The sequence below is a fragment of the Anser brachyrhynchus genome (genome assembly GCF_964034855.1).
Source record: "Anser brachyrhynchus genome assembly, chromosome: 9".
NCBI lineage: Eukaryota > Metazoa > Chordata > Aves > Anseriformes > Anatidae > Anser > Anser brachyrhynchus.
The window spans coordinates 1,729,810-1,755,161 of record NC_137703.1 but is presented as its reverse complement, the minus strand read 5'-3'; the positions used below and the strand labels follow the sequence as shown (position 1 = coordinate 1,755,161).

Sequence of the window (25,352 nt, the reverse complement as noted above, 5' to 3'; positions counted from 1 at the left end):
GCCCCCTTCCCATCTCCACCTGCCCCAGCCAGGCTCTGCTTCCTCAGGATGCTGCCCTAAAAGCTCCTAACCAACACTGCCCCAAAGCATCCCTGCAAACACCACGCAAGCGCAGCACTTCGTGCTTTCTCTTGTGAAAAAAGAACGCTGCACCCAAACCTGCAGTGCATTGGTGTGCCTCATGTGAGCTAATTCGTGCTTTTTTTTGTTTGTTTGAAATCCTAAAACTTTTATGTACTGGACACGTAACTATTATTAAATCACGCTGCTCTGAATTTGGCCCTGGAAAAATGTTAGTTAAGTCTGTGAAATTGCACAAGAGATAAATTTGACATAAAATATATTTTATAGTGTGTTAATAATGAGTTAAATGAAAGACCGGTGATAAAAATGTAGCTTTCAGCAGACTTGTCATAGATTAACAGACAGCTAATACACAGTTCCTGCAGATTTCTGTACAAGTTACTGTATTTTTATTCTCTTCTGGCCAGTCGCACTATATTCTGTTGGACATTGCATTCTGCAACAGTAGAAACAAGAAATATTTTTCTCTGAGGTCTCCAGAACATATCCTTAATTTCAAGACCCTGCTTTTTATTTAATTTAAAAAATTTTAATGAGTAGTTGTATCATGTTTCGAAACCCTCAGATGGAAGTTGTGAAACTGCAAATTATTCCTGTTTTCTCAGCTGAGCAGCTTTTGGCCAGTAGAAAGACGAGCATATTTCAATGGAGAGCTGAGAGAGGAGTTGTCATACAGGAAAATGATTATCAATAAAGGAAGAAAATCAGAATAAGGGTGAATAGAGCAGTTATTCGATAGACAAGGTGCTTGATTTCCCAGATTCGTTCGTTAAATCATCCCATACTGCTGTAGGATGTAGGGTTTGATTTCTCTCATCAGGGTGCAGCATCACGCTGGCAAGCAAGCCACTTGCCTGCCGCGGCCCTTTCCAGTCCCTTCCTGACAGCCGTTCATAAATTAGCCCAAGCCAGGTTAATTGGGCTGCAGTCCTCTCGTGCCAGGTGCTGCCTCATGCTGGCTGTTTCTCAGCTTTAATTTGCACAAGATGATCCAGCTGTTTCTGACAGCAGAGCTGGAAAAAAGTGCATGCCCTGGCCACGCTAAAAATGCCTGCTGACCGCTTGCTCAATACCTCCGGTTACATTACGTGCTCGGAAGCAGGAGCAGGCGGCTTGTTCAGGCAGAGCTGCTTGCAGGAGGGTTTGGCCGTCCCCGTGCAGCACTGCCAGCTCCGCTCCGGAGCCTGCAGAGCTCGTGCAGAGAAGGGGGCTCAGGGTCTGGGGATCCCCAGGCTCACAGGGGGGGCAGGCACTGGGTGGGCAGCCCAGGAGGATTACTGCGGGGTAGGGCTTGGGCTTGGGCTGAGGCTTACCTGGGGGTGGAATTGGGATCGGCAGGCTTCGGTTCAGAAAGAGAACAAGGAACATCCATCCAGGAAATCTACGTTAAAAGGACATAGTACACATTGTGAAATCAAGTGTTCAAAATACGGAAAATCAGATTTGCTTGTGCACTGTTAACTTGGCTCCTGCGTGCAGATGCATTTTTTACTTACAAGATCATGTAGTAGACGTAGTGGAGGAATAATGCTAAGCTCTCATAACTGCAGTGCTGTTCTTTTAACACTGACTTTGTGTGCAGTTTATACAATTAAGAACTTAACCTTATGCTGCCTCGAATAATTCTACATCAAATGTTATATCCTAGTCCTCTGAGGCAGGTGGTTTTGGAGGTAACAGCAGCCAACCTAACAGGTTTCATCTTGTGCTGTTTCACCTTGTGCTATGGGTGTTCAGGGGATGACAATTCCCGCACTCTGCACTGAGCAGCTTCCACGGGGCTTTTCCTCTTGCACTTCATCCCCCACCCCTCAGTGCAGCCGCCCTGTAACCCACCGCAGTCACCAGCCCTGCGCTGCGGCTCTTCCCTGCCTGAGGGCCAAATGAGCACAGCAAACCTGCAGCGGTGCTGACCATCTCTTTGCGTTGACTAGTAAATGGCATCTCTGTCATTTCCATAAAGCAGCCCATCGCTAAGACGTACATTGTAGAAGCCTACCTTGGTTACGTTTCCATAGACCACCATTTGCATACAAACATGGCATGCAAGTTGCTGTGCGTAGTAATAGGTGATATATAACGAGCCAAGGACCATACATGGTCATACAGTGAGCTGAGGACCTTAAAGACATGCAGTGTACAATAAAAAAGCCCCAGAAGCAAATTAAATATGTGGGCATTTATCTAACTGTGTGCATATTGATCCATCATAAGTCCCTATAAAGAAAAGAACTTATTCCTGTTTTTTTGCATGGCTGTCCCACTATGAAATAAGAACAAGATGCTCTTTGTTAATGGCCAAGTAAAAAATGCTTGAAATGCTGTTTTCAACATTTTCTTCAGAGCTTGTTTGCAGAACCTTTGTCAATACAGAGTAATTCTGTGCAAGTCCTCAAGGCCCTGTGGGAGAAGACACAGCTCAAGGGGACACACAGTTTTGAAACTGCCATGATCCAGTCTACATTTCCACACCAAAAGGTAAGCATCTCTGAACCACACTCTTAATAATGTGCCAAGTCCTCTTGTGCTGGGTGACCATATGGCAATTTGCAGTGCATGCCTCTGACCGCCCTTTTATAGGAAGCACTTGGCTTGTGGGGAGATTGGGAAATGTTTCCCCAGCCATTATATTTTCTGCAGAGGGTCCACGGTGTTATTTTGTATGGTGCTTTGAAAGATCTCCAGGCTTCTTCTCCAGCCACTCCTACACGCTTTATGTGGATTGTTTCCAAGGTGATGAAAACTAGTGATGCTACATATGGAGTTTTTCCTGCTCACAGTTTTAAACTCCAGATTCAGATTAGCTGCCATTATGGACTGTCTGGCAGCCACTAGGAAATTCACCTAGTTAAACACGGACTTGGATTTTATGAAAACGATCTTTTGCACATGCACCATTAGTTACCCCCATCAGTTTAAAAGATTACTCTTTCAAAGCTGTTTACTGCCTCCAGGATTTCAGGGAACGCTATTTCAAAGCTATTAATCAGGCTCTTGGAAAAGAACGCTATAGGATTGTAAAACAAATATCTATTTATTCCCGAACATCTCCATCCAGTGAAATTGGATGAAATGAATTGTCAAACATGATTTTAAAATACTCTCTCTCAGGATATTTCGAGGCATAGAAATGTCTGACTGAATAAGATTAATTTACTAAGGTTATGGGTGATTTAAAAACGGGAGTTTTGTTAGAAACACCTTCTGAACCTCCAAGATAGCGTTGCATTGAAGTGGGAACTGCCACTGCAGCTTGTGAGAGGAGCGGGGTCCCCACGTCTGACACCCAGCTTATGGGCCAGTTTGACTTAGACACAGTGCAGCTCGCACTAAGTCTTTTAGCTGCTTCTGAAATCCTAGCCTGAGTCATCCGAAAGCATTAGAAATGTCTTTCTGCTCAGTAGTGGCTTAACTTGAGTCCGTGCCAAAAGCTAGTAGTCGAAAGTCAGAGCTGGAGGAGTGTAGAAGAGTTTGGGGTGAATAAAGAGCTTAGAAAAGAGCATGCTTTCATGGCTAGAATTAGATGTAGTGCATCATGTGCACAAATTCTGCAAAATACGTCCAACACCCTAGAAACGTGATTAGTCTCCAGCGCATCAGTTGCATAATCCTACTACTATTTTTCAGATACTAGCGTTTGGCCTATTTTGGGAACTTTCATCACTGCGTAACAGGATGAGTATCTCTGAGTTCCCAAAATAGCGGAGCTGGAAAATGAGATACTGATCTTCGCTGATTTCATGAATGAGGCAGAAAATGGAGGTTTGGAAACTCCAGAAGTTGCAGATTAATTTACTAAGTAATCTGAAATTTTAGTTTGAGAAGTTCTTCCCGTAACTAATAGAACTTCAAACACAGCGAATGATTTGACAAAATGATTGCAGGTAATATTATTCCTCTTCCAGTCATGCAGAATGCAAAATTCTGGGGGTGGCTGTTTCGGTAAACATAGCACTTTTCCTTGGTTTTTGAAATCAAGAGATTCCAAAACATAATGGTTGAAATCCACTGCAGTATCAGTGTCCTGTGTTACGTTCAAGCTTTACACCTTGTGTTACAGTGACATCTGAATACCTGTACTGGATTTGAGGAACTTGGGTGATGTGGGAGCACGTGGGGAAAGCTCTGGGGCCAGAAGCCACCAGGAACCTCAGTGAAGCCTTGCTGCAACCCCTGCTCTGCAATAAATGAATTTACAATATTTTTTTTAATATGTATTCTAAAGAATGTTGTAAACCTGGAGAAAAATCTATTACATCACTGATTTATTCTGGAGTAAATTCTGAGAAATGCTTGCAGATTTATATCACTGACAGCTATCTGAATTTGGCTGAGCTGCGTGTGTGAGGAATTGCAGCGAATACCTAGCTTACAGAAAGAATGTCCTGTATCACCGGGCAGTCTGTTCATGCCACAAAAAATATTTATACAACACAGCTTAAAATGTGCCAGAAGTAAAGCATTTCCAGATGTACATCCTTACAGATTTCCGTTCAGTTGCTTCATAGTTCTTTATCAAAGTACACGCAGAACACATTATAAAAGCTCTGCTGGTGTGAGCCCTTTGCAGAAGTCTTTGTGTTGACTCATGCTGTGTCAGAGCAGTGACACAGTGACTACTTTACAAGCCCCGTGTGATTCTCTAAGAGAGCCTTTTGTTGAGCAGTGTTGCAAGAGAATAATTAACATTTTTAAGCCGTTGTTGGTTCTGTTCTTCCTTGCCCTTTGTTTGCTATCTCAGTTTACGCAGCAGAAAGAATTGCCACATTTTCACAATGGAGTCACTGAAGCTTTCAAGATGATGTAGGGAGAGGATGAGATAAATCTCTCCTCTCCAATTAGGCTTTTTTGTTTCCCTGTGCTTCACCTCCTAAACTAAGTGGCTCGTTTGAGGTGTCCTAGGTGTACGGAGTGGAAAAGGATGACTGCCGCATTGATATTTCCCTGATTTCCTCTCTCACTGCTTTAGCTCACTGCAGCCACTGAAAGGTTTTTCACAGGAGGGCAAATGTCCTGGTCTTTTTGTGCAGCTCAGTCCACATGCACTTAGAATGACCCGCACAGACCCGCTGAGAGCAGCGCCACCAAGCATTTTGTCCATCCTGCGTCCCCCCAGGTGTGCAGGGATAGCTCTGCGCTGCTGTCCCCTGCCGGGGGACTTCTCCCCTCCATGGGGGACCAAGGGGCTGGTCTGTCTGTCCTGCTCCCCAGGGAGCCAGCTCTCCTGCCCCAGGGGGCAGTTCTGGATCCCACGCCACGCATGAAGCAGCTGAAGGGAGGCGGTGGGCGCTCAGACCACCACATCCACTCCCGACGTACCGGTGGGAGAAATACGGAGAGAGGCTGCACAGCTCTCCTGTTACACAGTGCAGCAGCCAGCTAAATTCCTTGCATGCATAAAATTCCTCTTTGGAGGACAATAAGAACATCATCAATGCATAAAGAGCAAAATAATCAAGTTCTAGCGGCCATTTCCAGTGCCCTGGGGCAAGGCAGGACAGCCGGAGATGGGGGTGCATGCACGCCGTGGGTCACCCGAGGGAAGCGCCAGGTTTGCGGCAGTGGGTACAGCTCCCCACGCGGTGCAGACACCAAAGGAGACCTGGGGGCAGTCGCCAGCTGCTCTCTTGTGCCTGCCCTGCAGGCCAGAGGAGGCTGCCAGAGGAGGGGACTGGCAGGAGCACCAAGGAGCTGGGCCACTCATCTCCTGCACGAGGATGGAGAGGAGAGCTGAGCCTGGCTCTGCTGCCCTGCAGCACCCTCTTGCAACCAAAGCCAACGTGCGTCCGAGCCCTTCAGCGTGTGGCTGTTGTTTTCCCCTGTGCTGTGAAGCCCATTTTCCCTACTGCAAAGGAAAGAAAGCCTTCGTTGTCTGGAGCTCAGGTGACGTTAGTCCTGCTCGCGTGCTGCCTTGCCAGTCTTTAAGACAGCCTGAAATCCATCGGGACTCTGCTCTAAGGCTCAGAGAGGGCACCTGGGAGCAGCTGGTGCCAGCTCAGTCCCAGCCCAGCCTGGGGTCCCCGAGGGCAGGGAAGTGGCCTTGGGTGTTCCAGTTCTTGGGGCAGTAACTGTGTAAGTTACTGTAAGGAACTGTGTCTCGGCTGTTTGCCGGGCTTTGAGAGGCTGGGGAGCAGAGCAGCCGTGCTGCCGGGTCTCGCAGAACTCACAGGCTCCTGCTTTCTCATTCTCTAAAGCTTTTGAGATAGAAACAAATGGGAAAGGCTGGGATCAGACAGTTCTGTCCTTTGTACAGCCTTGTTCAGTGGGTGGATCTCGTGTCCCTGGCAGGAGAGGGTATTTGTCCCATTTACTGCGTAAATCCGTGTTTTCTTTGGGCTGCTGTGTGCGGTATTACAGACCTAAGATGATGCCAGGTAAACAAATAGGAGTGTTTTCTGAGTGGTCTTGGCAATTCCTTCTGTGTAGCGAGAAACTTGATGTTAGTTAACATCAACATTTGTCTAAATGCAAGATAACAGTATTTTTTGAAATTATACAGTGTTTTAAGTGCCTCAGAAAGAGCATCTCCTGGCTTTTCCCATCCTTGAAGATGCAGATGTAGTCTCTGTAGGTTTTTCATCAAGTCAGACATTACATTTACTTTGGATAATCCTTACTTTACTTTGCCTAATCCTTGCTTTCCTTACTGCTTTCAGTGGAAGAATAGCATCATGTTTACCTGGATGTGTTTTGCATAAAATAAATCACTCCTGCTGTTGCGGCATTTTTTTGAGACATTCATGTTAAACATTTGTATTAGTGCATCTTGGATGAGGTTCAGGACTTCTTTTTTAACAAAAACAACAACAACAAAAGGCACGGTGTGCACTTGCTGCGCCGGGGACCCAGGCAGACTGGCGGCACTGCCTTGTTCGTTGGGAAAGTCCCACAAGGGCTGGAGGTGATGCAGGAGGCTCAGCCGGAGACAAACCAGGGCTGCTGCGAGCGCTGCAGGGGCACGAAAGATCGCAGATTGGTCCCCTGCCTCCCTGACGTGTTAGGCTAGGTGCTGCTGGTGATGAGGGAGGTGCGTCCTGCTGAGCACGCCTGCCCCGGCAGGCTGTTCGTCCCCGTGAGATGTACAGAAGAGGACACATGTCAGCGCCCGCTGTGACGGGGGCTCCGAGGCGCTAACTGCAGCCATTCGCCATCTAAGTGCCTTTGGTTTCTCTCCTTGTTGGCCCAGGATCTGGACCACGTGCAGATGCACCTGGAAGAAGTGAGGTTCTTCGATTTGTTCGGCTACAGCGAGGAAGCGGGAACGTGGCAGTGCTTCATGTGCAATAACCCCGAAAAGGCAACAGGTGAGTGCTCTGCCTTCGTTCCCGACGGGCTGCGAGCGGTGGCTGGGCTGCGGTGGATGGAGGATGCGGCGTGGCTCTGTGCAGGAATGGTGACGGTGGCAGAGGCTATGCAAAAAGTACAGCAAAGCTCCCAGCACAGCACTGACAGTGTCTATTTTAACTGGAATTCTCCATTAAACTCCTTCTGTCTGAGCATTTCTGGTGAGATAGTCAAACACAAACCTTATTTGGTGTATGCTTATGGGGACACAATCCGAAATTAATGTAAACTCATAAATCTGCATGGCTGCTAATGCCTGGGGAGTGGGAGGGATCTGCACCCATCTTGCAGCACCCAGGTAAAGGAGTTGAATCTTCTGGACCATGCCTCAGGTCCACTGGAGACTGCCCAGGTGCCACGTGTCAGGGGATGCTGGCATAGATGCTGCAGCCAGTCCATGTCCTCTTCATCTGACAGGGCATCCCGAGGAGCGGTGGACAGGGTTTTCCACAGAATTACTTATTTTAATACAACTGAGTCCATAGTGCACATTTTCTTAAGAACAAGGCAACTCTTAAGACCAGCCATAATACTGAAGCAGCGTTATAGAAAACAGGATGAGGGGACAATCAACTTTGTCCAAGGTAAAAGATTCTGGTGATTTATGTTTTTTCGAAGCTCTTTGTTACCCATGTGTTTTAGATCAGTGCACTGAAATTCAGAGGATGGCCTTTTTCTTAGATTTTCTTGCCACACTGAGATAGCCTGCACAGTTCTGGCCAAGAATTCTGAGTATTTTAGCCAAGCCTTTGAATAATTTGCTTTTTCGGCTCTTTATTTCAACAGCTAACATCTCTTTATATTTCACCAACCTTGAATCTAGTAGGTCTTGTAAGCATGGTGGCACAGCTGCCTATGCTCATTTCATGGTGGTTTTTGACCATTTTCCTTCTTCCACAGCTCCCAGGTGGAACTCACCTCCCTAAAAGAACAATCACGCTTTGAGCTGAGATTTCTCCTCAGTGCAGCGGCCTTACCGTGGCTTGTCCCTCACGTCAGTGTTAGATGTGTGTCAGGCCACACGGAAAGAGTCTGTCTGAAAATTTCAAAACTTAACAAAACAGCTTTGTTTTGAACTTTCAAGAACTCAGTGTGCCCAAAAAGGGGAGTGTTCGTGGCAAGTTACTGACTGTGCTGGTAGGGCAGCCAAGGGACTGTACACAGGTGGCAAAGTCAATCCTCGGAGAAACGTGAGGCACCATGTCCTTGTTGATGCCGTGGATTTGGCTGTTGGCACTAGTCTGGAGACATCACAGGACCCCATGAGTGTGGTGCTGGGTCTGGGATCCTGTACAGGCAGTATGGGGCTGGTGTTTTCTAAGGGCTCTGAACACGGGGGGGGAAAGGCAACGAAAGACCCCGATGCCAGGCCGCGGTTCCCAGTGAACTCCTCCTTGCTCTTGGGCGAGTACAGCAGGAGCGTGCAGACGTGGGGACGTCTCTGTGCTGCTGACAAGAGGCTCTCGAGTCTGTTCTCAGAGCACTTGAGCTGACATCTCGAGTAGCGTAAACTGCGCGTGGTGCCGGGTGCTGACGGCCCCCGGGAAGTGGGAGCTGACGCATGCCCTCGAGCACCCGCGGCGGGGTTCGGCACGCTGCTCCCCTGCTTACACATCGCTGGGCTGGGCTGGTGCAAAAAGGGCTTGGGTTTGGCGCAGAGGTGAGCCAGAGCAGCAGCTCTTGGCCAGACGGGTGCAAAGCATCCGTCCTCGGCGTGCCTGAGCCATGGTGGGGACAGCGGCTCAGCCAGCAGGTCGGCACAGACTGCACTTGTTTCCCTTTCAGCCCTGTGTGCTGGGACTTATGCAGGCCCTTGTAAATTATATTGCTTCTTATAATATTTTTACATTTACTTTTGATTTGGCTTGCATTTGTATAATGTCAGCTAAAGCCCAAGGGAAAAAAAAGGCAAGGACAGCATTGAGCTGTTAAGTGAAATGCCACCTGCTCAGCGGATGCGATGACCAGGGGATTATAAATGCACGCTGGTCAAAGACTTTGCGAGGTTGGTCCCTAACCTTTGTGGAGTTTTTCTAACCCGTGGGCAGCGATAACCCTGCGAACTCCAGGCACCTCCCCGAGTGCTTTCAGTGCCTGAGAAGGGCAGGCCTTCCTCCGAACGTCCAGGGGCATCCTCCACGCTCTTGAGTACGTGACACCTTGTAACTCTCCCTAACCTATGGGGACAGGAAAATGTGCCTCCTCCCAGTCTGTTCTTCCCAACCGTTTCCTTCCTTATTGCTTCATGCAGGTATCTCCACTTGCCCAAACCCAGCAGTCACCTTCTCCTCCTTCCCTTGCTTTCCCCCCTTTCTCTTTCTCCTGATCCCTCCACTGATTTTATCACCCTGCTCATATCCCCGGGGGTATAAAACACAGTAGCAGCAGCCCCAAGTGGTGCACGTCGACTAGCACGAGCCGAATGCACGGCAGGGGAAATGCAGCTCCCTGCGCCGGCCCCTCCCAAACCTGCACAAGAGTTTTCCGAAGCAGGAACCTCCTTAGGTGTTGGCAGGAGAGATTGCCTCCCTCGGTGACCCTGCCACCCGTCTGTCCCCCGCTGCCGCAGCTGAGGAGGGGAGACTTTAATAAATGTCAGCATCTACAAAATCACCATTTACTCCTGGTTTTGGAGCCAGGGCTGTGAGTTATGGGGTGCCTTTGGGGATGGCCAAGAACAGGAGGAACTGAGCACGCAATATTTTGGGGCTGTAACTGTCTGTTCTTTTTGTAGGCCATTTCTCTTTGTCTCAGTTTAAAAAAAATAAATCAATTGTACGGCACATTGTGAATATCACAGCTTGCTTCTCAGTCCTCAAGGCCTTTAGAAGCCAAAGAGAACGAACTCTTTAATGGGTCAAGACACACGAAGGGAATACGGAAGGTAGTGCTTCACGGGACAAAACCTGCAGGAAAATGGCCAGTTCCCGGTGTCGGAGATGCAGTTCTGTGTCAATGGGAGAACTCGTGCCAGAGCGGGGGACACCCGAGGGTCTTTGGGGGTTTGTAAGATGTGACAGAAAAAAGAGGGCCCAGAGATCCCCTTGAGCGTGTAAGAAATGTAAAGGCTGTGAGACATCTTTCATCCTCATTCCACAGTCGGACGGACCCTGTTGAAACCTACCAGTACTTCTGAAAGACAAAAAAAAATATTTCTCCCTCTCAGCAATGCTGTTTAGCAACCCAATTCTTCTTAAAGAAGGAATTCAGAGGGAAATTCTTTTTCTATTATTTTCTTTTGTTTTCTGTTAATGTTGGGTTTTGTTACATTTTTTGGATACCGTGTTGCAAGATGCCATTTATCCCCCAGACTTAGGGAAGGATTATGCCTTAAAGCCTGGCTCTTGCCTCGGGATGCCAGCTCCGTGATGGTTTTTGCAGATGCAATGAGGAAGGTTTGCGGAGCCGCGCTCTGCTGGGAGGCCGAGTTAGCAAGGGAAGAGGCAGTGGCAATTAACGCAGAGAAAGTTTGCCTATTTCACATGCATTCTTCTTGCTTTAAAGCATTATTTAGATGACCACGCTCTTCCAGAAGTGCTGTTAAATCATCCTGATTTTTTTTTTCCTGCTAACCCTGAGCCAAGGAGGGAGAGAGCATTCCTGCAAACCCTACTCATCTGCCCACATACGCGTACGTGCCCTAACTGTGCGGCTGGTCCCAGAGCTAGGAAAACCAAGTTGCACTATTTTATTTTATTTTTTTTTTAACAATAACCATTCAAGCAAGGACATAAGGCATCTGAAATTTTAGTAAATACAGTGTGCCTCTTGTTAGGAAAAGCTGGCTTTTAAGAGCTTCATTTCAACATAACCTTCTGTATCGACAGTTGGCTTCACAAGCTCTTGCACAAAAAAATTCAGTAAAACCACTTGATAGCCTGTGAGGGAATTGCAGTACATTCCAGATTCTGGAAGCTTACAAAGAAATTGCAGTAATCCCTGTGGGCTGCAGAAGAGACATTGTGCCCATGGGCAATGATTCGGGTAAAACTGAGGGGTTTTTATGAATTCCTCCTTAAAAAAGCAATTCACTCAGAATAGCCTACACCATATTAACTTCTGAATACATTTATCTTTTGCTAGCAGTGGTGATTATCTAGTGAACTGGAATATCCCAGCTATAATGCTCGCTTGAAAATTATAAAAAGTGGCATTCAGTAATGTGTCCTTTCCAGGTTTTCAACAAAACCAAATGTGATAATTAATGAAAGAGAGCGAATCCATATTCCCTTAGGTTAATTGCATTTATCTTCTTCTGCTTACCACCCACACGTTTCATTCTTTCAAGTTAAGAGGAGCTTATTATCATTGAGATCATTCATGATTGGGCTGAATTTTTGTGGATGGCTTTGTTTCATCAAATGGAAGATTTAATACTTTGTTTTTTTCTTACTTGAGTTCATCTTGCAAGAGTTTGGTTTTGGTTTTGGTTTTTTGTTTGTTTTCTATTTATTCGCTACCCAAACTACTTCAAGTTTGATGCAGTGTAGTTCTGCAAAGAAAGCGAGATACAATCAGTAGAAAATAATTCCAGCTTATGTCACGGAGGACTCTTACATCAATGGGTACTATTCAGGGTTGAATTGATTTTGCAGTTAGTCTCTCTTTCCTGAGATCGTTTAAGAAGCAATGGGCATTATAGCAAGTAATTATTCATTTTGAGTTTGGGTAATAGTTTTAGCCTTACTGGGTGTTCTTCAGGAAAAAAAAAATGTAATGAAAAATATATAGTAGATAGTTTGAATCCTTCAACTCCTTTTTTTTTCAAGCTAGAGATATGTTATGCTCATGATATGTCAGCGTACCATTGCACAGAGTGATTTCAAACCCAGGGGAGATTGTGTGATCACCTAGTTTGACCTTCTGTAAAACAACAGCTAAAGAATCCAGTCCAATAATGCTTATGTCAAAGATTTTTCTCTTTGATCTGTAACACTTTAGTATATGTTTCTAAAGATGTCTAAACCTGTTTTTTAACAGTCAAGTGAAGGAGAACCCATTTGTTGCTTAGGTAAATTAACCTCCTGTTAAAATGTGGCTTTATCTCTGGGCTGTCTCTAAGACCTGGATCACATTAGGCCCTTCCCTGTTATGAGGAAAATCTCTGTGTAGATTTTATCATGTCACATCTTGATCTTTGCTTAGGAAATTAAAGAGAATGCACTTCATTAGTTTCCCATGATGCGAATATTCATATGTATGAAAGATCAGCCTTAAATCATTCTTGTATGACTTTTCTGAAGTCTTCTTAGTTTGTCTAGATTCATGCGAGGTGAAGAAATCAGAACTAGACGTAGGGTTCCAGCAATCCATCTGTGTATAAGGAATGTGCACGTACCAATTGGCGGTTGTTTGCATTTTTTGAATTATTCTAACCGTATTAAAAATGCAGGTATTTCGATGTGGTAAGCAATGGGGCCACCAGCGAGTGCATTTGGTTTTGGCTAGAGTTCAGAGGGAAGAGTAACTCTGCATTTCTGAGGCAGTGCGGGTTTGCTCTGGTGCCCCTTGCCAACAGAACCCTGCGCACTTACTCCTACTTTCCGCACACCATGGGTTCAGCCGCCGCAGTGGTGACTGAGTAAAATCCCACTAAGGACCAGGGCAGGCTGCACCAGGATGCCTGGGGCTGGAGGACGAGGGCTGGTTCAGGCCGGGCTGAAGGGACGTGGTAGTGGCCTCATGCCTGCGGGGAGGTGATCGGGAAGGTGGAGCCAGGCTCTTCCAGGGGTGCAAGGGCAGGAGACAAGAGGTATAAACTGGAGCAAGAGATGTTCAGGCTGGCTATAAGGGAAAACTTTCCCACCGTGGGGATGATCGAGCATTGGAACAGCTTGCCTGGAGAGGTTGCTGAGATTTTCAAGTCCCAGATCAATAAATCCGTGAGCAACCTAGGCTGACCCCCGAGCTGACCTTGCTTTGAGCAGGAGGTGGGATGAGGCACCCCCTGAGCTCCCTTCCAGCTGAATTATTCTGTCATTCTGTGAAGCTAACCGCAATCAAAATAAGCAAAAGGACTTAGAAAAATATTGGAAAAGAGCTTCATTCTTATCTTTTGTGAATCTTTTTCTTCTAATCAGACCCTCAGACATACTGGCATCTGCTTCATTATGACAACTTTGGAAGCTGACAGCAGAATTCCCTGCGGACTTCTCTGTGGATGTACACAAGAAGTGCTCTGTTATCACTGGTTCCAGCCACTGAGTGCTTAAAGGCAGACCAGCATTTCTCTAGTAAATCCAGTTTTTGAAAGATTTTGGCCATAAATATCCAATCTGGGACAAAATTGCACATCAACTTCCTTTCTCATGTTGTTTTCCTGACCACCAGCCATCTCAGTATCTTCCAGTGCAGAAAACTTTGTGCTTTAAAGCTTCTTAGTTTGGCTTAGAACATGCTCCTACTGCACTGGAATTGGTATCAAAGCTGCTCCCATGGATCAGAAGCCAGGTAGGTGCACAAGACCCAGACGTTGAGCAGTTGTCTTTTCATAGCAAAACTGTGTTTTGCTGTATCTAGATGTTCATACATCTGCCATCAAGGTCTGAGAGTTACTGTACACATTAGGAATTCTTTATAGTTCTCATTTAGAAGTAAAACTCCTATCCTGTCTTATCTTTTGCTTTCTGTCTCACTGAGTGGGCTTTGTAGCAGCAGTTCTGACACTTTCTCTTGGGAGACGATATGGAACCGTGCCCTGTTTTTATCTCCTACATGCTACTGAGATAGTATTTCCTGACATCAAACTGCATATTCTAATGGTGGCAAAATATCCTCCACCAAGAGCCTGCACATGTGAATGGCAAATAACGGGAACGACGGAGGTACGAGCCTGTACGTCATTCAGTTAAAACCCAGCCCCAGCTCCGTCATTTCCAGTGGGGTTCCTGTGCACATCCCCAGCAGCCAACTGGGCCGCTGTCAGCAAAGAGGTGTTGCAGTCACCTCATCCCTGCAAGCTGTAACTTCCTTGTGGCCAAGGAAGGCTTTAAATCCCCTCACCTTTTGACAACAACATGCATTTTCTTGATCCAATCACCAGGATTTTCACATCAGCTGAATATTGATCTCCAAACTGCCCCCGCCCCAACCACGCTTCTCTGGAAGGCTGAGCACAAAAGCTTGCCAGCTGAGGGAATTTCTTAAACAAAGGAAAACGTGTATCTGTAGTTGTTTTGAAAACAATATTTAACACAGTTGAAAAGTTCTTGTTAAGGGGCACACTGTAAGAGGTGCCTCCATCCCACTGGAAGGCATGTTGTGAAATTGGTGCAGCCCCAAACCAGCTTCCCCGTAAATTTGTGTGGTTTTGCAGTGGCAAAAAATTGCTCAGGGAGAAAATAAGCCTCTGTTTTACTTTGTCCCATGTCAGGTTGGGTGTTGTAATGTATTGGTGCTGGCATGAGAATACGCAGAGAAGAGCTGTCACGTCGAGCTAGGGGTGTAGCGGGCTGCGGGGAGCAGGGACAATGACCTTTTTATCACAGAAATCACAGGCGTGCTTCCCCATCGCGGCTGCAACTTGGCCACCCCCATTTTCATTCAGTGTATCTCCTTCCAGAAAATTGCTGTCTACAGAGACAGAAATATTTGCAGTCTTTCAGGAGGAAATTGAAGTAGTACGCACTGAAGACCCCCAATGCCTGCAGTTCTGCCAACACAAACAGCGCTGGGGAAAGCATACATTCTTTATCTAACTGATGCATTGCATTTGCATTGTTTCCCACTACCAGAGCGGAGGTAGCGAAGAGAGCTGCGTGTCCAAAAAGCCGCAAAGCCTCTGAAGCCCCAGGTGAAGCCCTTCAGAGCAGCAGCAGCGCTGCCTGTGGTGGCTGCCCTTGGCCACCGCGCTCACCTCGTGTCCTCCCGAGGGCCTCGGTGTCACAGCGGCCCCTCGTGCTCTGGGCTCTGAAGGGCCATGCATGGATGACAGCAAAGGCTTTCGAGAAAAAGCTTTGCTGGATAAAGCTGAATTGCGAAGGTATGCGAGCACGGCCAGCCAGAGGATAACGAGCTATCTGACAGATGCTGGGAAGGACTCCAAGCCAAACATCACATCAAAACACATCCGTTCTCAGGCTGCTTACGCCTTGGACTGCTCTTCAGTCCATCTGATCCGTCCTGTCCTGTCTGTCTAAAAATAGAAGAGAAAGCGGAAAAGAAGAACCAACAGTGGCATTACAAAAGTTAAAAATTGCTTGCTCCGTGTGCGAGGGCAGCAGCTCGAGGCTGCTCTGAGGGCAGCGTTTGAAAGCCCAGGGTGATCCTCGTAGTTGCCGGGCCTTCCTTGTGCTGGAAGCTTCCTTCCTGGGGGCAAGGTCTGGGGACGCTCCTCTGGCTCCTGAAACTCCGCGCCCATGGGGCTGATGGTGGAGGTGGCCCCAGCTTTACAACCACACCCTGAACGAAGCGCAGGGCTTCCCAACATTCGTGCAGTGCTCTGAGTTCTCAAAGTAGTTTTAAACATAGCGATATTTTTGCAATAACGATTCTATGTGGTCTTTGCAAGGGAATCAACAGAAGAAAAATCTGTGGTGACAAACCTGAGCTATTTTTCTAAGGCAGGCTGAAGTCACTTCTCGCATCGCTGTGGGAGATGAACGGTCTGGATGGCGCTGAGCCGTCTGACTCGGGCAGAGCTACCCCTTCTTTCATCTGATGGGCGCTCCGTACGGGTGGCATTTACCTGCACGCGTGGCACAAGCGCTGCTTTGGCTATTGCCACCCAGTACAAGGAAAGCAGTGTTAGTGGTTGATGACACGCTAGTAGCTTATCTGTAAGTAAATTTTGCCACAAGACAGTACAAACTTGGCTGTCCCAGCCGGTGACAGTGGAGGGCCCTGACTGCTCCTGTGGGGGCGGCACTGACCCCTGCGTGGGCTGAGCTGTGAGGCCCTGGCCTTTGTGGGCCGGTATCAAAACAAATCGTGTTACTTTAAAAACATAAAAGCGACAGAAAACATCACAATCCCAACGGGTCAGTGCTGTGAGATTTACAGGGCAGAAGTACCACTTGGTTTGCTGTAAGGGTTGGATTTTACCCAGTGGATCACTGACTTCAAATGACTTCAGAAATATCTCTGAAGAGAGAAGAGGGGGCTGGCGAAAAACGCCTCTGTCCTTACAAGTGAGGGAGCCCGGTCCTGATGGAGGGAAGGGGAGGATGAGGAGGGAAGGCCGTGCCGTTGGGACAAGGCCCTTCACCTCTTGCTGGGCAGAGTTCACGTTTCCAGGCTGGAGTTGTTTGTGAGCCCTAGGGCTGGCGGGGGCTCCCGTGGGACGGGTGCCTGGCCTGGCAGCCCGCACAGAAATCCCCAGCCTGGCTCTGAACTCCCTCCACGGGGCCACTGCTGCCAAAGGGGAGCGCAGTGTCAGCCCCGAGCTGTTCCTCTCCCTCGGACCCCAGAGCAGGAGCACAACGGCACCGAGCTCTGCAGTGGGGCGCAAAGCTCCGAGACAGCACGAATGCTGACTTCTAATCGCACAAGGCTATAAATTATTATCGCAGGGCCGAGGAACAACTGGGAGGCGTTATGGTGGGGGAAGTATGCGATGGATAAAGGAATAATAGAAAAAGCGACAGGCAGAGCGGTCTGAGCCATCGGCTCCATCTGTCAGGCCTCCCAAGCAAAATCTGACCAAGGGCTGAGCGCTTGAGGTCGGGAGGAATGCAGGCTGGCGCTGACACAGCCACGCTGCAGAAACCTTCTCTGCATCGCGGCAAAGCCTGGCTTTCCGCTGAGGCTGAGGGAGGAAAGAACTAACCCCTCGCTGTGTGTTCACCTCCGCAGTGGTAAATCAGGACGGCCAGCCTCTGATGGAAGGCAAGCTCAAAGAGAAGCAAGTCCGCTGGAAGTTTATCAAAAGGTGGAAAACTCGCTACTTCACCCTGGCTGGCAACCAGCTGCTCTTCCGGAAAGGAAAATCCGTAAGTCAGAAAAACGTCAGTTTGATCCCTTTGTTTCCCTCCTCCGCATCACCATTTCCCAGAGGTTTTCACCACTCAGCTTTTTCCATGGGCTCTGTACACCACACGGCTGACTTCAGCCAAGCGTTCGCTCACAGGGTCTGTTTATGCTTTTCTCTCTGGATCAGGAGCGTGAGACTCTGGAGAGGACTCGGCGTTAGGCTGGCAGCGCTGCTCTTCAGGGTAATGGCGATGCAGCCCTCACGTCTCGGTGCCTCCAGGCACCCGGCACCACCTCCCAGGTTTTCCAAAGCTCCTGCTCCATGAGTGCATCCCATCCTGACAGGACTCCAGTGGGCTAAGCACTAGTTGTCAGTCTTGGCTAGCGGTTCATATTTCATTAGATAAAGTTTCAATAAATTCTGCTTAGGTGCGTCTGTTTTCCCACTTGCTGAGTGTATGGCATGTGGTGCAGCCACAGCCAACGCGCCGAAAGGGAGCGGTGATTCCTGGGTCCCCAGCGCCACAGGATCTGCAGTGCTCGGGGTGAGATGGTTGTGTTCAGCATGGCTGGGAAGTCAGGCCCGTCCAAGCATCTCGGGGCAGTCTCCAAAATGAAACAACAGTTCGCTTTTTTTTAAAAAGCCTTGCCTGCTTTTGTACGTTAGTAACTGTTCTTGAGATTATGGCATTATAACTGGTGTTATTTGTACAGGAGGTGCAGGTTTGCTTAAAGCAAGGTGATGCTGAAGTGCTCTTCTCCGAGAGGAACCAAGTTTGTTCTTTCACTTCTACCCTCATCTAAATTCAGGGTAACTCTGCTGAAATTTCTGCAAAATTGTTTGAAATTTCCACCAATATGACTCAACGACAAGTTTGTTCTGGGCGTAGAAGAGAAGGTAATTGAATCCAGTCCTCAATAGTTATTACTTGTCAGTTATTAGAAACTAACTTTCTTCAGCTGTTCACAATGAAAATTATCAAACATTGGGCAAAATAGTCCTTTTATTTTTGTTGCAATAGTGTTCTCTTAGATAAACCAAAAATAGCAGCATCTTCCAGTTAAAACCAAGCCTTAATATTTCTGGTAAACAGTATATTTTGTTACAGAAACCTAGCAAAGCTCTTTAAGCTTCTGAAATGGCTTCCTGAGTCCTTTCTTCCAAGAAACACATCAGGGCATCCAGCCTAGGAGAAACAAGTGCCTTTCATGGGGCAGTACGACCCTCTTGAGAGCAAGTACTTCATAAAACGGCCTTTTCTTTACTTTCTAGTGACTTTTTCTGGTGTTTGGTTGAGATCTTGAAGACAGTTCAATCCATACACGTGTTCCAGCTTCAGTTCAGTACTGGCTGATGTTTTCTTCTTCAGGTGTCAGAATAATTGTCACTTTTCTAGCAAGTTGATTGGCTTAAAGAAATGGATTTAATGGAGCGGATTTAATTAGCTCTGCAAACAAGCCAAGCAAAAGCCACGTCAGAACACCTTGATTACTCCTGGGATGCGATTAGCATGTAGCAGTCGCCTCCTTGCATTTGCATTCTCGGCGCTCTCCTTGTTAACGTGAGGAGCCTTCAGTGTTTTGGTGGCAGATGAAGCTGGCAGGTTAGGTTGTCAAACAGCAGATTTTGCTTAATAGCAGAGTCTATATAGGTTAACTGACCTTTTTTTTAGCTGGCAAACTCCAATTTTCTCTGCTTTTTCTAAAGTTGAACAAAAATATCTGGTTCCTCCGAGTAGCAGGCTGGCATCCAGCCCCCGGGGACAGTAGCGGGTTGTTGTGCCTGGGCAATCAGTCTTTCAAATTGCTGCGTTATATCCTGTTACTTCTGCATTATTATTATTTTTTTAAATTACAGACTTGAGTCCTGTTGTTAACCATTGCTTGGGCTACAGCCTGCGAACCCCGTGAGCCCTCCACCTTGCCTTGTGTGCATGCCCAGAGCTGACTGCTGCAGACACCAAGAGAAAGGGTTTGCCTTGCAGTGGGGCTGGAGCTAGGGCACTGCACAGAAGTGGTTCAGACAATAAAAGTGCAAAATAAGATTTTCAAATCCCACTCTGTTGAGCGTGCCCTGACAGCAGGCGAAGGAGACAGCCAGGCTCCTTACGCTCCTCCGCAGCTGCGAGGGAGCGCGTCCCAGGCTGGGCTCGGCGGTTTCTCACGCCCTGATCCTGCATCTTTGCACCCTTGTGGGGTGAAGCAGTTTGCCTCTCAGTGCCGGGGAAGTCTGGTCAACGTCAGACAGGGAGTAGGCAACAAAGTGCTGGTGCTGGGCCAGGGAGCAGCAGAAGGGAAGGTGCCATCAGCAGTGGGGAGGCAGCGGAGGCACTGAAAGCGCTGCAGTCGCGAGCACTGATGCGCCCAGGCAGCTTGAGGTGTTGCCGGTGAATGGTTCTGTATCAAAAAGGAAAGGTTTCTGCCCAGCCACATCTGGTGCTCGTTGCGGTGCCCGAAGCAGCACAGGGCTCGCCTGGCTGAGCGTGACAACTCTGCCCCTTCATCTCTGGCGTCGCTGAGCAGGGACAGGCGCCGCGTGGGTGTTTGGACTTTTCACGCTGCTCGCTTGAAAACACAAACCAAGCACAGAGCAAGTATTGTGAGATAGCCAGCTGGCTGTGCCTGCCTCTTCCCGGAGTCCCACTACAAACCTTCCCTTCGCAGAAGTAACCAGAAGGACAACATTTGCTCTGCGTAAGCGATTGTATGGCCAGTGGGTGAAGGGGCAGAATTAGAAAACCAAAATAGAAGAGGTCTGAAATGAGTCCAGACTCCTGGAAAACGGTGGTAAACTCCTTCCACAGAAATGTGCCTAGGGTACATTCTCAACTTTCTTTAGCAACTTGAGGTCAAGCTCTGTGTGTCCATGACATAACATGAAGGGAGCAGATCGGTTTTGCTAGGCAGGCATCTGTGTCTGAAGGGCTGCTCACGGGGTGCGAAGTTCTCTTGGTACATGGGGAATTGATGCTGCTTGCCTGCATGGTAGGAGCAGAAAGGTTTTGGAAAACCTGCCTTACTCCTCTCGGTAAAAAGCATAGGAAGCTCAACAGGAAAAACCTAAACGGTCTTGACAAATCAGAGCCCTGTGTTTAAACTTCTCATCTGGAAACCACAATTCGTATCTGTTTGATGAGCTCACAAATCTCCTGCAGGAAACGTCTGTGACTTTGCGTAACCATCTCTTACACTCCCTGCATCACATCCCCACTCTTACCACGACGCCAAGATTTCACAGATGTACTACTTTGTACAGTTTCAAACCGCATTACAACTGAGCTGTGCCATTTTCCCCGCTCCCCACTGAAAAGTGCCCTGACTTCCCTCATATTCCTGGGCCAGACACAAAGTATTTGTTCTGTTGTTACAACCAGTACAAGGAGTTGCTGCTTCCCTTTCCTGGGGAGAGTCTGAGAAGGGGGACAGCTTATCACTCCCTAACAGACAGAGCTGTCTCCCGTTTCTCACGGAAATACTGCTGGATCAACGCACAGGATGGTGGAAGCTGTACTGCATGAACGTGGTTTTGTTTGTCTTCCCCGCCCTGTGTTTCAGAAAGACGACCCCAACGACTGCCCCATCGAGCTCAGCAAGGTGCAGAGCGTTAAAGTGGTGGCGAAGAAGCGCCGGGACCGCAGCCTGCCCCGGGCCTTCGAAATCTTCACCGACAGCAAGACCTACGTCTTCAAGGCCAAGGACGAGAAGAACGCGGAGGAGTGGCTTCAGTGCATCAACGTCGCCGTCGCGCAGGCGAAAGAAAGGGAGAGCAGAGAGGCCACCACCTACCTGTAGGGCTGCTGGCACCTCCAAAACGGGGCAGCTGCCTGCAGACTGCTCGAGGGGAATGTCCCCGGCCCCGGGCAGCTGCTGGGACGTGGGAAGCTGGGGGGAGGCTATTGGCAGGGGCCAGGGAGGCCGTGGGGCAGCACGGCAGCTTTAACACTACCGGGGGACCCAGCGCTGCGCCGTGTGCTGGTGTAGGCGTAGCTTGCACATCCGCAAGTGAAATGCAGGTTTTTCTTCAGCCTAATTGCCTCAAGGCCAGGAGACGTGGTCAGAAACAGCCCGGCCCTGGCCCCCCAGCTCCTGAGAGATGAGGTCTCCGTGGCTTTGGACACTGCCGAGAGCATTCGAGCATGTATGGGCGTCCTGCGTTCCTCACTCGCTGTCCGTCTGTGAAAAGATAATTTTCCCTCTTATTTAATCTCAGTGTACCTTACCTTTTTACTGTTTATGTGCCCATGAAAAAAAAAAAAAAAATCATAGTTGCTTCTTCTTTCAGATCTGAGATGGGGCAATTTTAAAGATTTAATAGGGCTCAAAAATAAAATTCTATATTACACGTTTTGCTTTTTCCTCCTTCTCCTGCTTTTTCCCCTATTTGTAACTGAATGTAATTTAAAAAATATCTATTTCCTTTTTTTTTTTTGTTTTTAATTACTTGTCTTCACTGTTCTGCAAATTTTCAAAATGTCTCCAAAACTGAAAAATGTCCAGGTATTTTGTTGTTGTTGTAATTCCAAAAGTAATTCCAAAGTGGAGAAAGTACTGCAGAAAAGATGGAAAGCAAAAGAGGAAAGCAGGGAAAGGAGGGAAAAAGATTAGAAGTCTGGAGCTGAAGAAATTAACTTGGAGATCAAGGCTGAGTAGATATAAAATCTTAAATTTCCCAATCTGCCTAAAACCTAGAAAAATGTATCTTTTGGAAAAAGATGTTTCAAAAAAAAAACTGCCTGTAGTGATTTTACTGACATCCGGATCTTCTGTTCGTCAGGAGAGCCCACGGCATCTCAGAGAGCTCCTTGCAGAGCACTGCCGGGCGGCCGCTGTTTCTGCGGCGGGGTGGGACAGACGTAACGCCTGCCTCTGAACTCACAGCCCGACCTCTGCACTGCCCTGAACATGCGCAGCTCTCCCGGTCTCATGTGAGCTGTTGCTGCTCAGCCGCGATCCCCATCAGGAGCTCTGATCTGGTTATTGGGACTGACGTGGGCACGGTGCTGGGAGCGGAGGGTGGGAAATAAAAGCAAACCAGCTCGAAGCTGGTTGGGGCAATGTGATCCGAGGAGACCCGGCTCCAAAAGGGGCTTTCTGGTGGCAGGGACGACGGATCTGCCTGGTGCCACCACGCTGCCCGCCCTCACTCCTGATGCTGCTGTTGAGAACCGACCATCCAGCCCGGGGGGCCCCGCCAGCACCCAGCTCCTGTCTTGTCCAGCTCTCCACGTGTTCCCCAAATCCTCTGAGACTGAAACAAAACCAGCAAACCCTTCCCGATGCTCTCACGCTCCTTTATCGACTGCTGGGAGTTTGTGTAAGTTGATTTTGTTTTTCCAGAGGGTTCCCAGTCCTTCTGCGAGCTGGTTCCTCCCAGAGCCGAGGCTGGAGCCGCCTCCAGCCCTGCTGACTGCAGCTCCAGCTGCAGCGTGTCCTGGCCCTGCTCCAGCCCCGTGCCCAGGCGCGCTGAGCAGCTGCCTTGGCACCCATGTCCCGAGGGGTCGGCGAGCCTGGCGTGAGGAGAGGGTGTGTTATTTCCAACACTTCCATTGTCCTTGGCAAAGAAGATCCGATAAATCACATCACACCGTTGCGACTGGGAACAGAGCAGCTGGTGAAGCATTCCTAGGTGATGGGAAATCAGGGAGGGCTTCAAAGCCGGCCACAGGTTCGTGGATCTAAGCAATCAATCTGCATCGCCGCTGGCGGTGTTGGAGGGGAAGGAGAAAACCGCCGCGTGCTGCCCCTGCGGTGCCTTAACCAGCTCCAGACTCCCCGCGCGTCTCGGCTCTCTGGGGAGATGCTCGACGTGGTCCAGTTCCTGAAAGTTCCCGTAACAGCTACAAGGTGGAGATGAGTGCTGGATCACCAAGTGCAGCAGTGATCGGAACAGCTCTGTTAAAGCTAGTCACCGACAGTTCACCCACCTAGTCACCAAGGGAAACCAGCTGATGGGTTTCGGTAAAGCTTTCGACACAGCTTCCCCTAGGGTCCTACCGGACAAAATGTCCAGCTTACGGCTAAACAAAACCATCACACGATGGGTGAATAACTGCCTGATGGGCAGGCTGAAAGGGTTGTGGTAAATGGGGCTGCATCGGGCTGGCGGATGGTCACCAGTGGGGTCCCCCAAGGCTCCATTTTAGGGCCAGTCCTCTTCAATGTTTTTATAAGCGATTTGGATGTAGGACTAGAAGGTGTTTTGAGCAAATTTGCTGATGATACCAAACTGGGAGGAGTTGTGAGCTCTGTTGAGGGTGGAAAGGCCTTGCAGAGAGCTCTGGACAGATTGGAGAGCTGGGCGATCACCAGCCACATGAAGTTTAACACGAGCAAGTGCCGGGTCCTGCACCTGGGATGGGGCAGCCCTGGATGTACATACAGACTCGGCGACAAGACGCTGGAGAGCAGCCCCGCAGAGAGGGATCTGGGGGTTGTGGTTGACACCAAGTTGAATATGAGCCAGCAGCGTGCCCTGGCAGCCAGGAGGGCCGACCGTATCCTGGGGTGCCTCAAGCACGGCATCGTAGTCCAAGCCTGTCGGAGTTTAAGAAGCGTTTGGACTGTGCACTCAGTTACATAGTCTGAATTTTTGGGTGCTACTGTGTGGTGCCAGGAGTTGGACTCGATGATCCTTGTGGGTCCCTTCCCACTCGGGATATTCTGTGATGCTATGATAAGCGTAGCAGAGTTAAAGCTAGTCGCTGGAAGTACCGACAGCCTGCCTGGGACCAGTCAATCCAAGCAAGTCTGGTGGCATCGGCGTAGGTCACGTCACTGGAGCTCAGGGGCACGACAGGCTGGCCAACAAAAAATCCATAGACCAGGCGGGCTGCATTTCCTAATCTTGGAGCCACGTTTCAGGCTGCTACCTATGCATCAGTTTAAGGCACCTGATCACCTGTGCGTGCGTATGTAGGCAGCCCGCGGGGTGCACACACTGCGACTGAGAATCCAGGGTGCTGCTGAGTGATTCCCATGCATGAGTGTGAAACTCTGACACAGGACAAGGCTGTGGAGGCTTCACCTGCTGCCTCGGAGCTTTGTCATCAGCACTTCGCTGTCATCCATCCCTTACGTCCTTCCTCTCAATCTCAGCATTATTGAAACAATATGGAATGCATAGCTGTGTTGTTAGAGACCCTGGGTTTTGTGCCAAGAAATAATTACATAAAATAAGAAGCTTAGCCACACTTCTCCTGTCTTAAATTAAAACTTGGAATAAAATAAAAGAGAAATTCAGCTGGCAACTTATTCTAGTCATCCTCCTAAAAGGAGAAACACAGAAATCATCAATCTAGTTATGATGAGAGCAAGGAGATTTAAAAATAATAAATAAAAAATAAAAAAAATAAATAAAAATCCCACTGTTTCAAGATTTCTTCTTGAACAAATATATAAATAGCTTTTACTGGTTCTTTTCAAAATGACATGTATTGAAACTTTATAAATCTGAATAGCCGCTGCCCTCTGACTGGGGCACACTCCGGCGGTTCCCGCTGCATTGTCCCCGTTTGTTTGCTCCTCCCCGGAGCCACCGCTGCCCGCAGGGGGCAAGGCCAGCGTCCCCGTGCCCCGGCGCAGGCTGCGAGGTCCCTGTTCGGCTGCAGGGCCCAGCACGGCATCGCTGCGCCTCTCTTCCAGGAAGCCGCTCGCCCGCTGCCTTGCGCAACGCTCGGCACAGAAGATGTCATTCTCACTCTGCCGTTGGGTGAATTAACCTTTGCTGAAGGACGCCATTATTCAGGAAGTGTTTGGTGAAGGAAAGCAGCCTTCGTCTTGCGGCGAGAGGTGCAGCAAATACTTTCCAAGCCCTGGCTGCACGGGATGCTAAAACCGCCAGGCGCAGCCAGCACCGCGCTCGCTCCTGACCCACCGCGGGCAGGCTGGCGGCGGGGCCTGGCGGTGGGGCCTGGTGGGGGGGCCTGGTGGTGGCACTGTCCCCAGCACGGCCACGGGATGTCCCCGGGGGCTGCAGCCACCAGCGGGGAGGGCTCCCAGCCCGCACCAGCGCCCTG

At 48.8% G+C, this 25,352-nt stretch overlaps 1 protein-coding gene across 10 annotated transcripts in view; it reads left to right on the top strand.

Annotated features, from left to right (window-relative positions):
- The window catches only part of VEPH1 (ventricular zone expressed PH domain containing 1), an 89,173-nt gene extending 67,494 nt beyond the window's left edge, over positions 1-21,679 (top strand). For 5 of the 10 annotated variants that reach the window (XM_080604783.1, XM_080604784.1, XM_080604782.1 and 2 more), the window contains 4 exons: positions 2,428-2,562; positions 7,271-7,388; positions 17,221-17,357; positions 20,893-21,679. In XM_080604783.1, the coding sequence (XP_080460909.1) occupies positions 2,428-2,562; positions 7,271-7,388; positions 17,221-17,357; positions 20,893-21,129 (627 nt within the window). In that variant the 3' untranslated portion in view covers positions 21,130-21,679. Of the gene's footprint in view, positions 1-2,427; positions 2,563-4,144; positions 4,814-7,270; positions 7,389-13,508; positions 14,743-15,161; positions 15,188-17,220; positions 17,358-17,524; positions 19,176-20,892 lie in introns of those variants that run through there. The other 5 variants (XM_080604786.1, XM_080604787.1, XM_080604789.1 and 2 more) reach the window with 5 other exon arrangements.
- Positions 21,680-25,352: the final 3,673 nt, after the last annotated feature.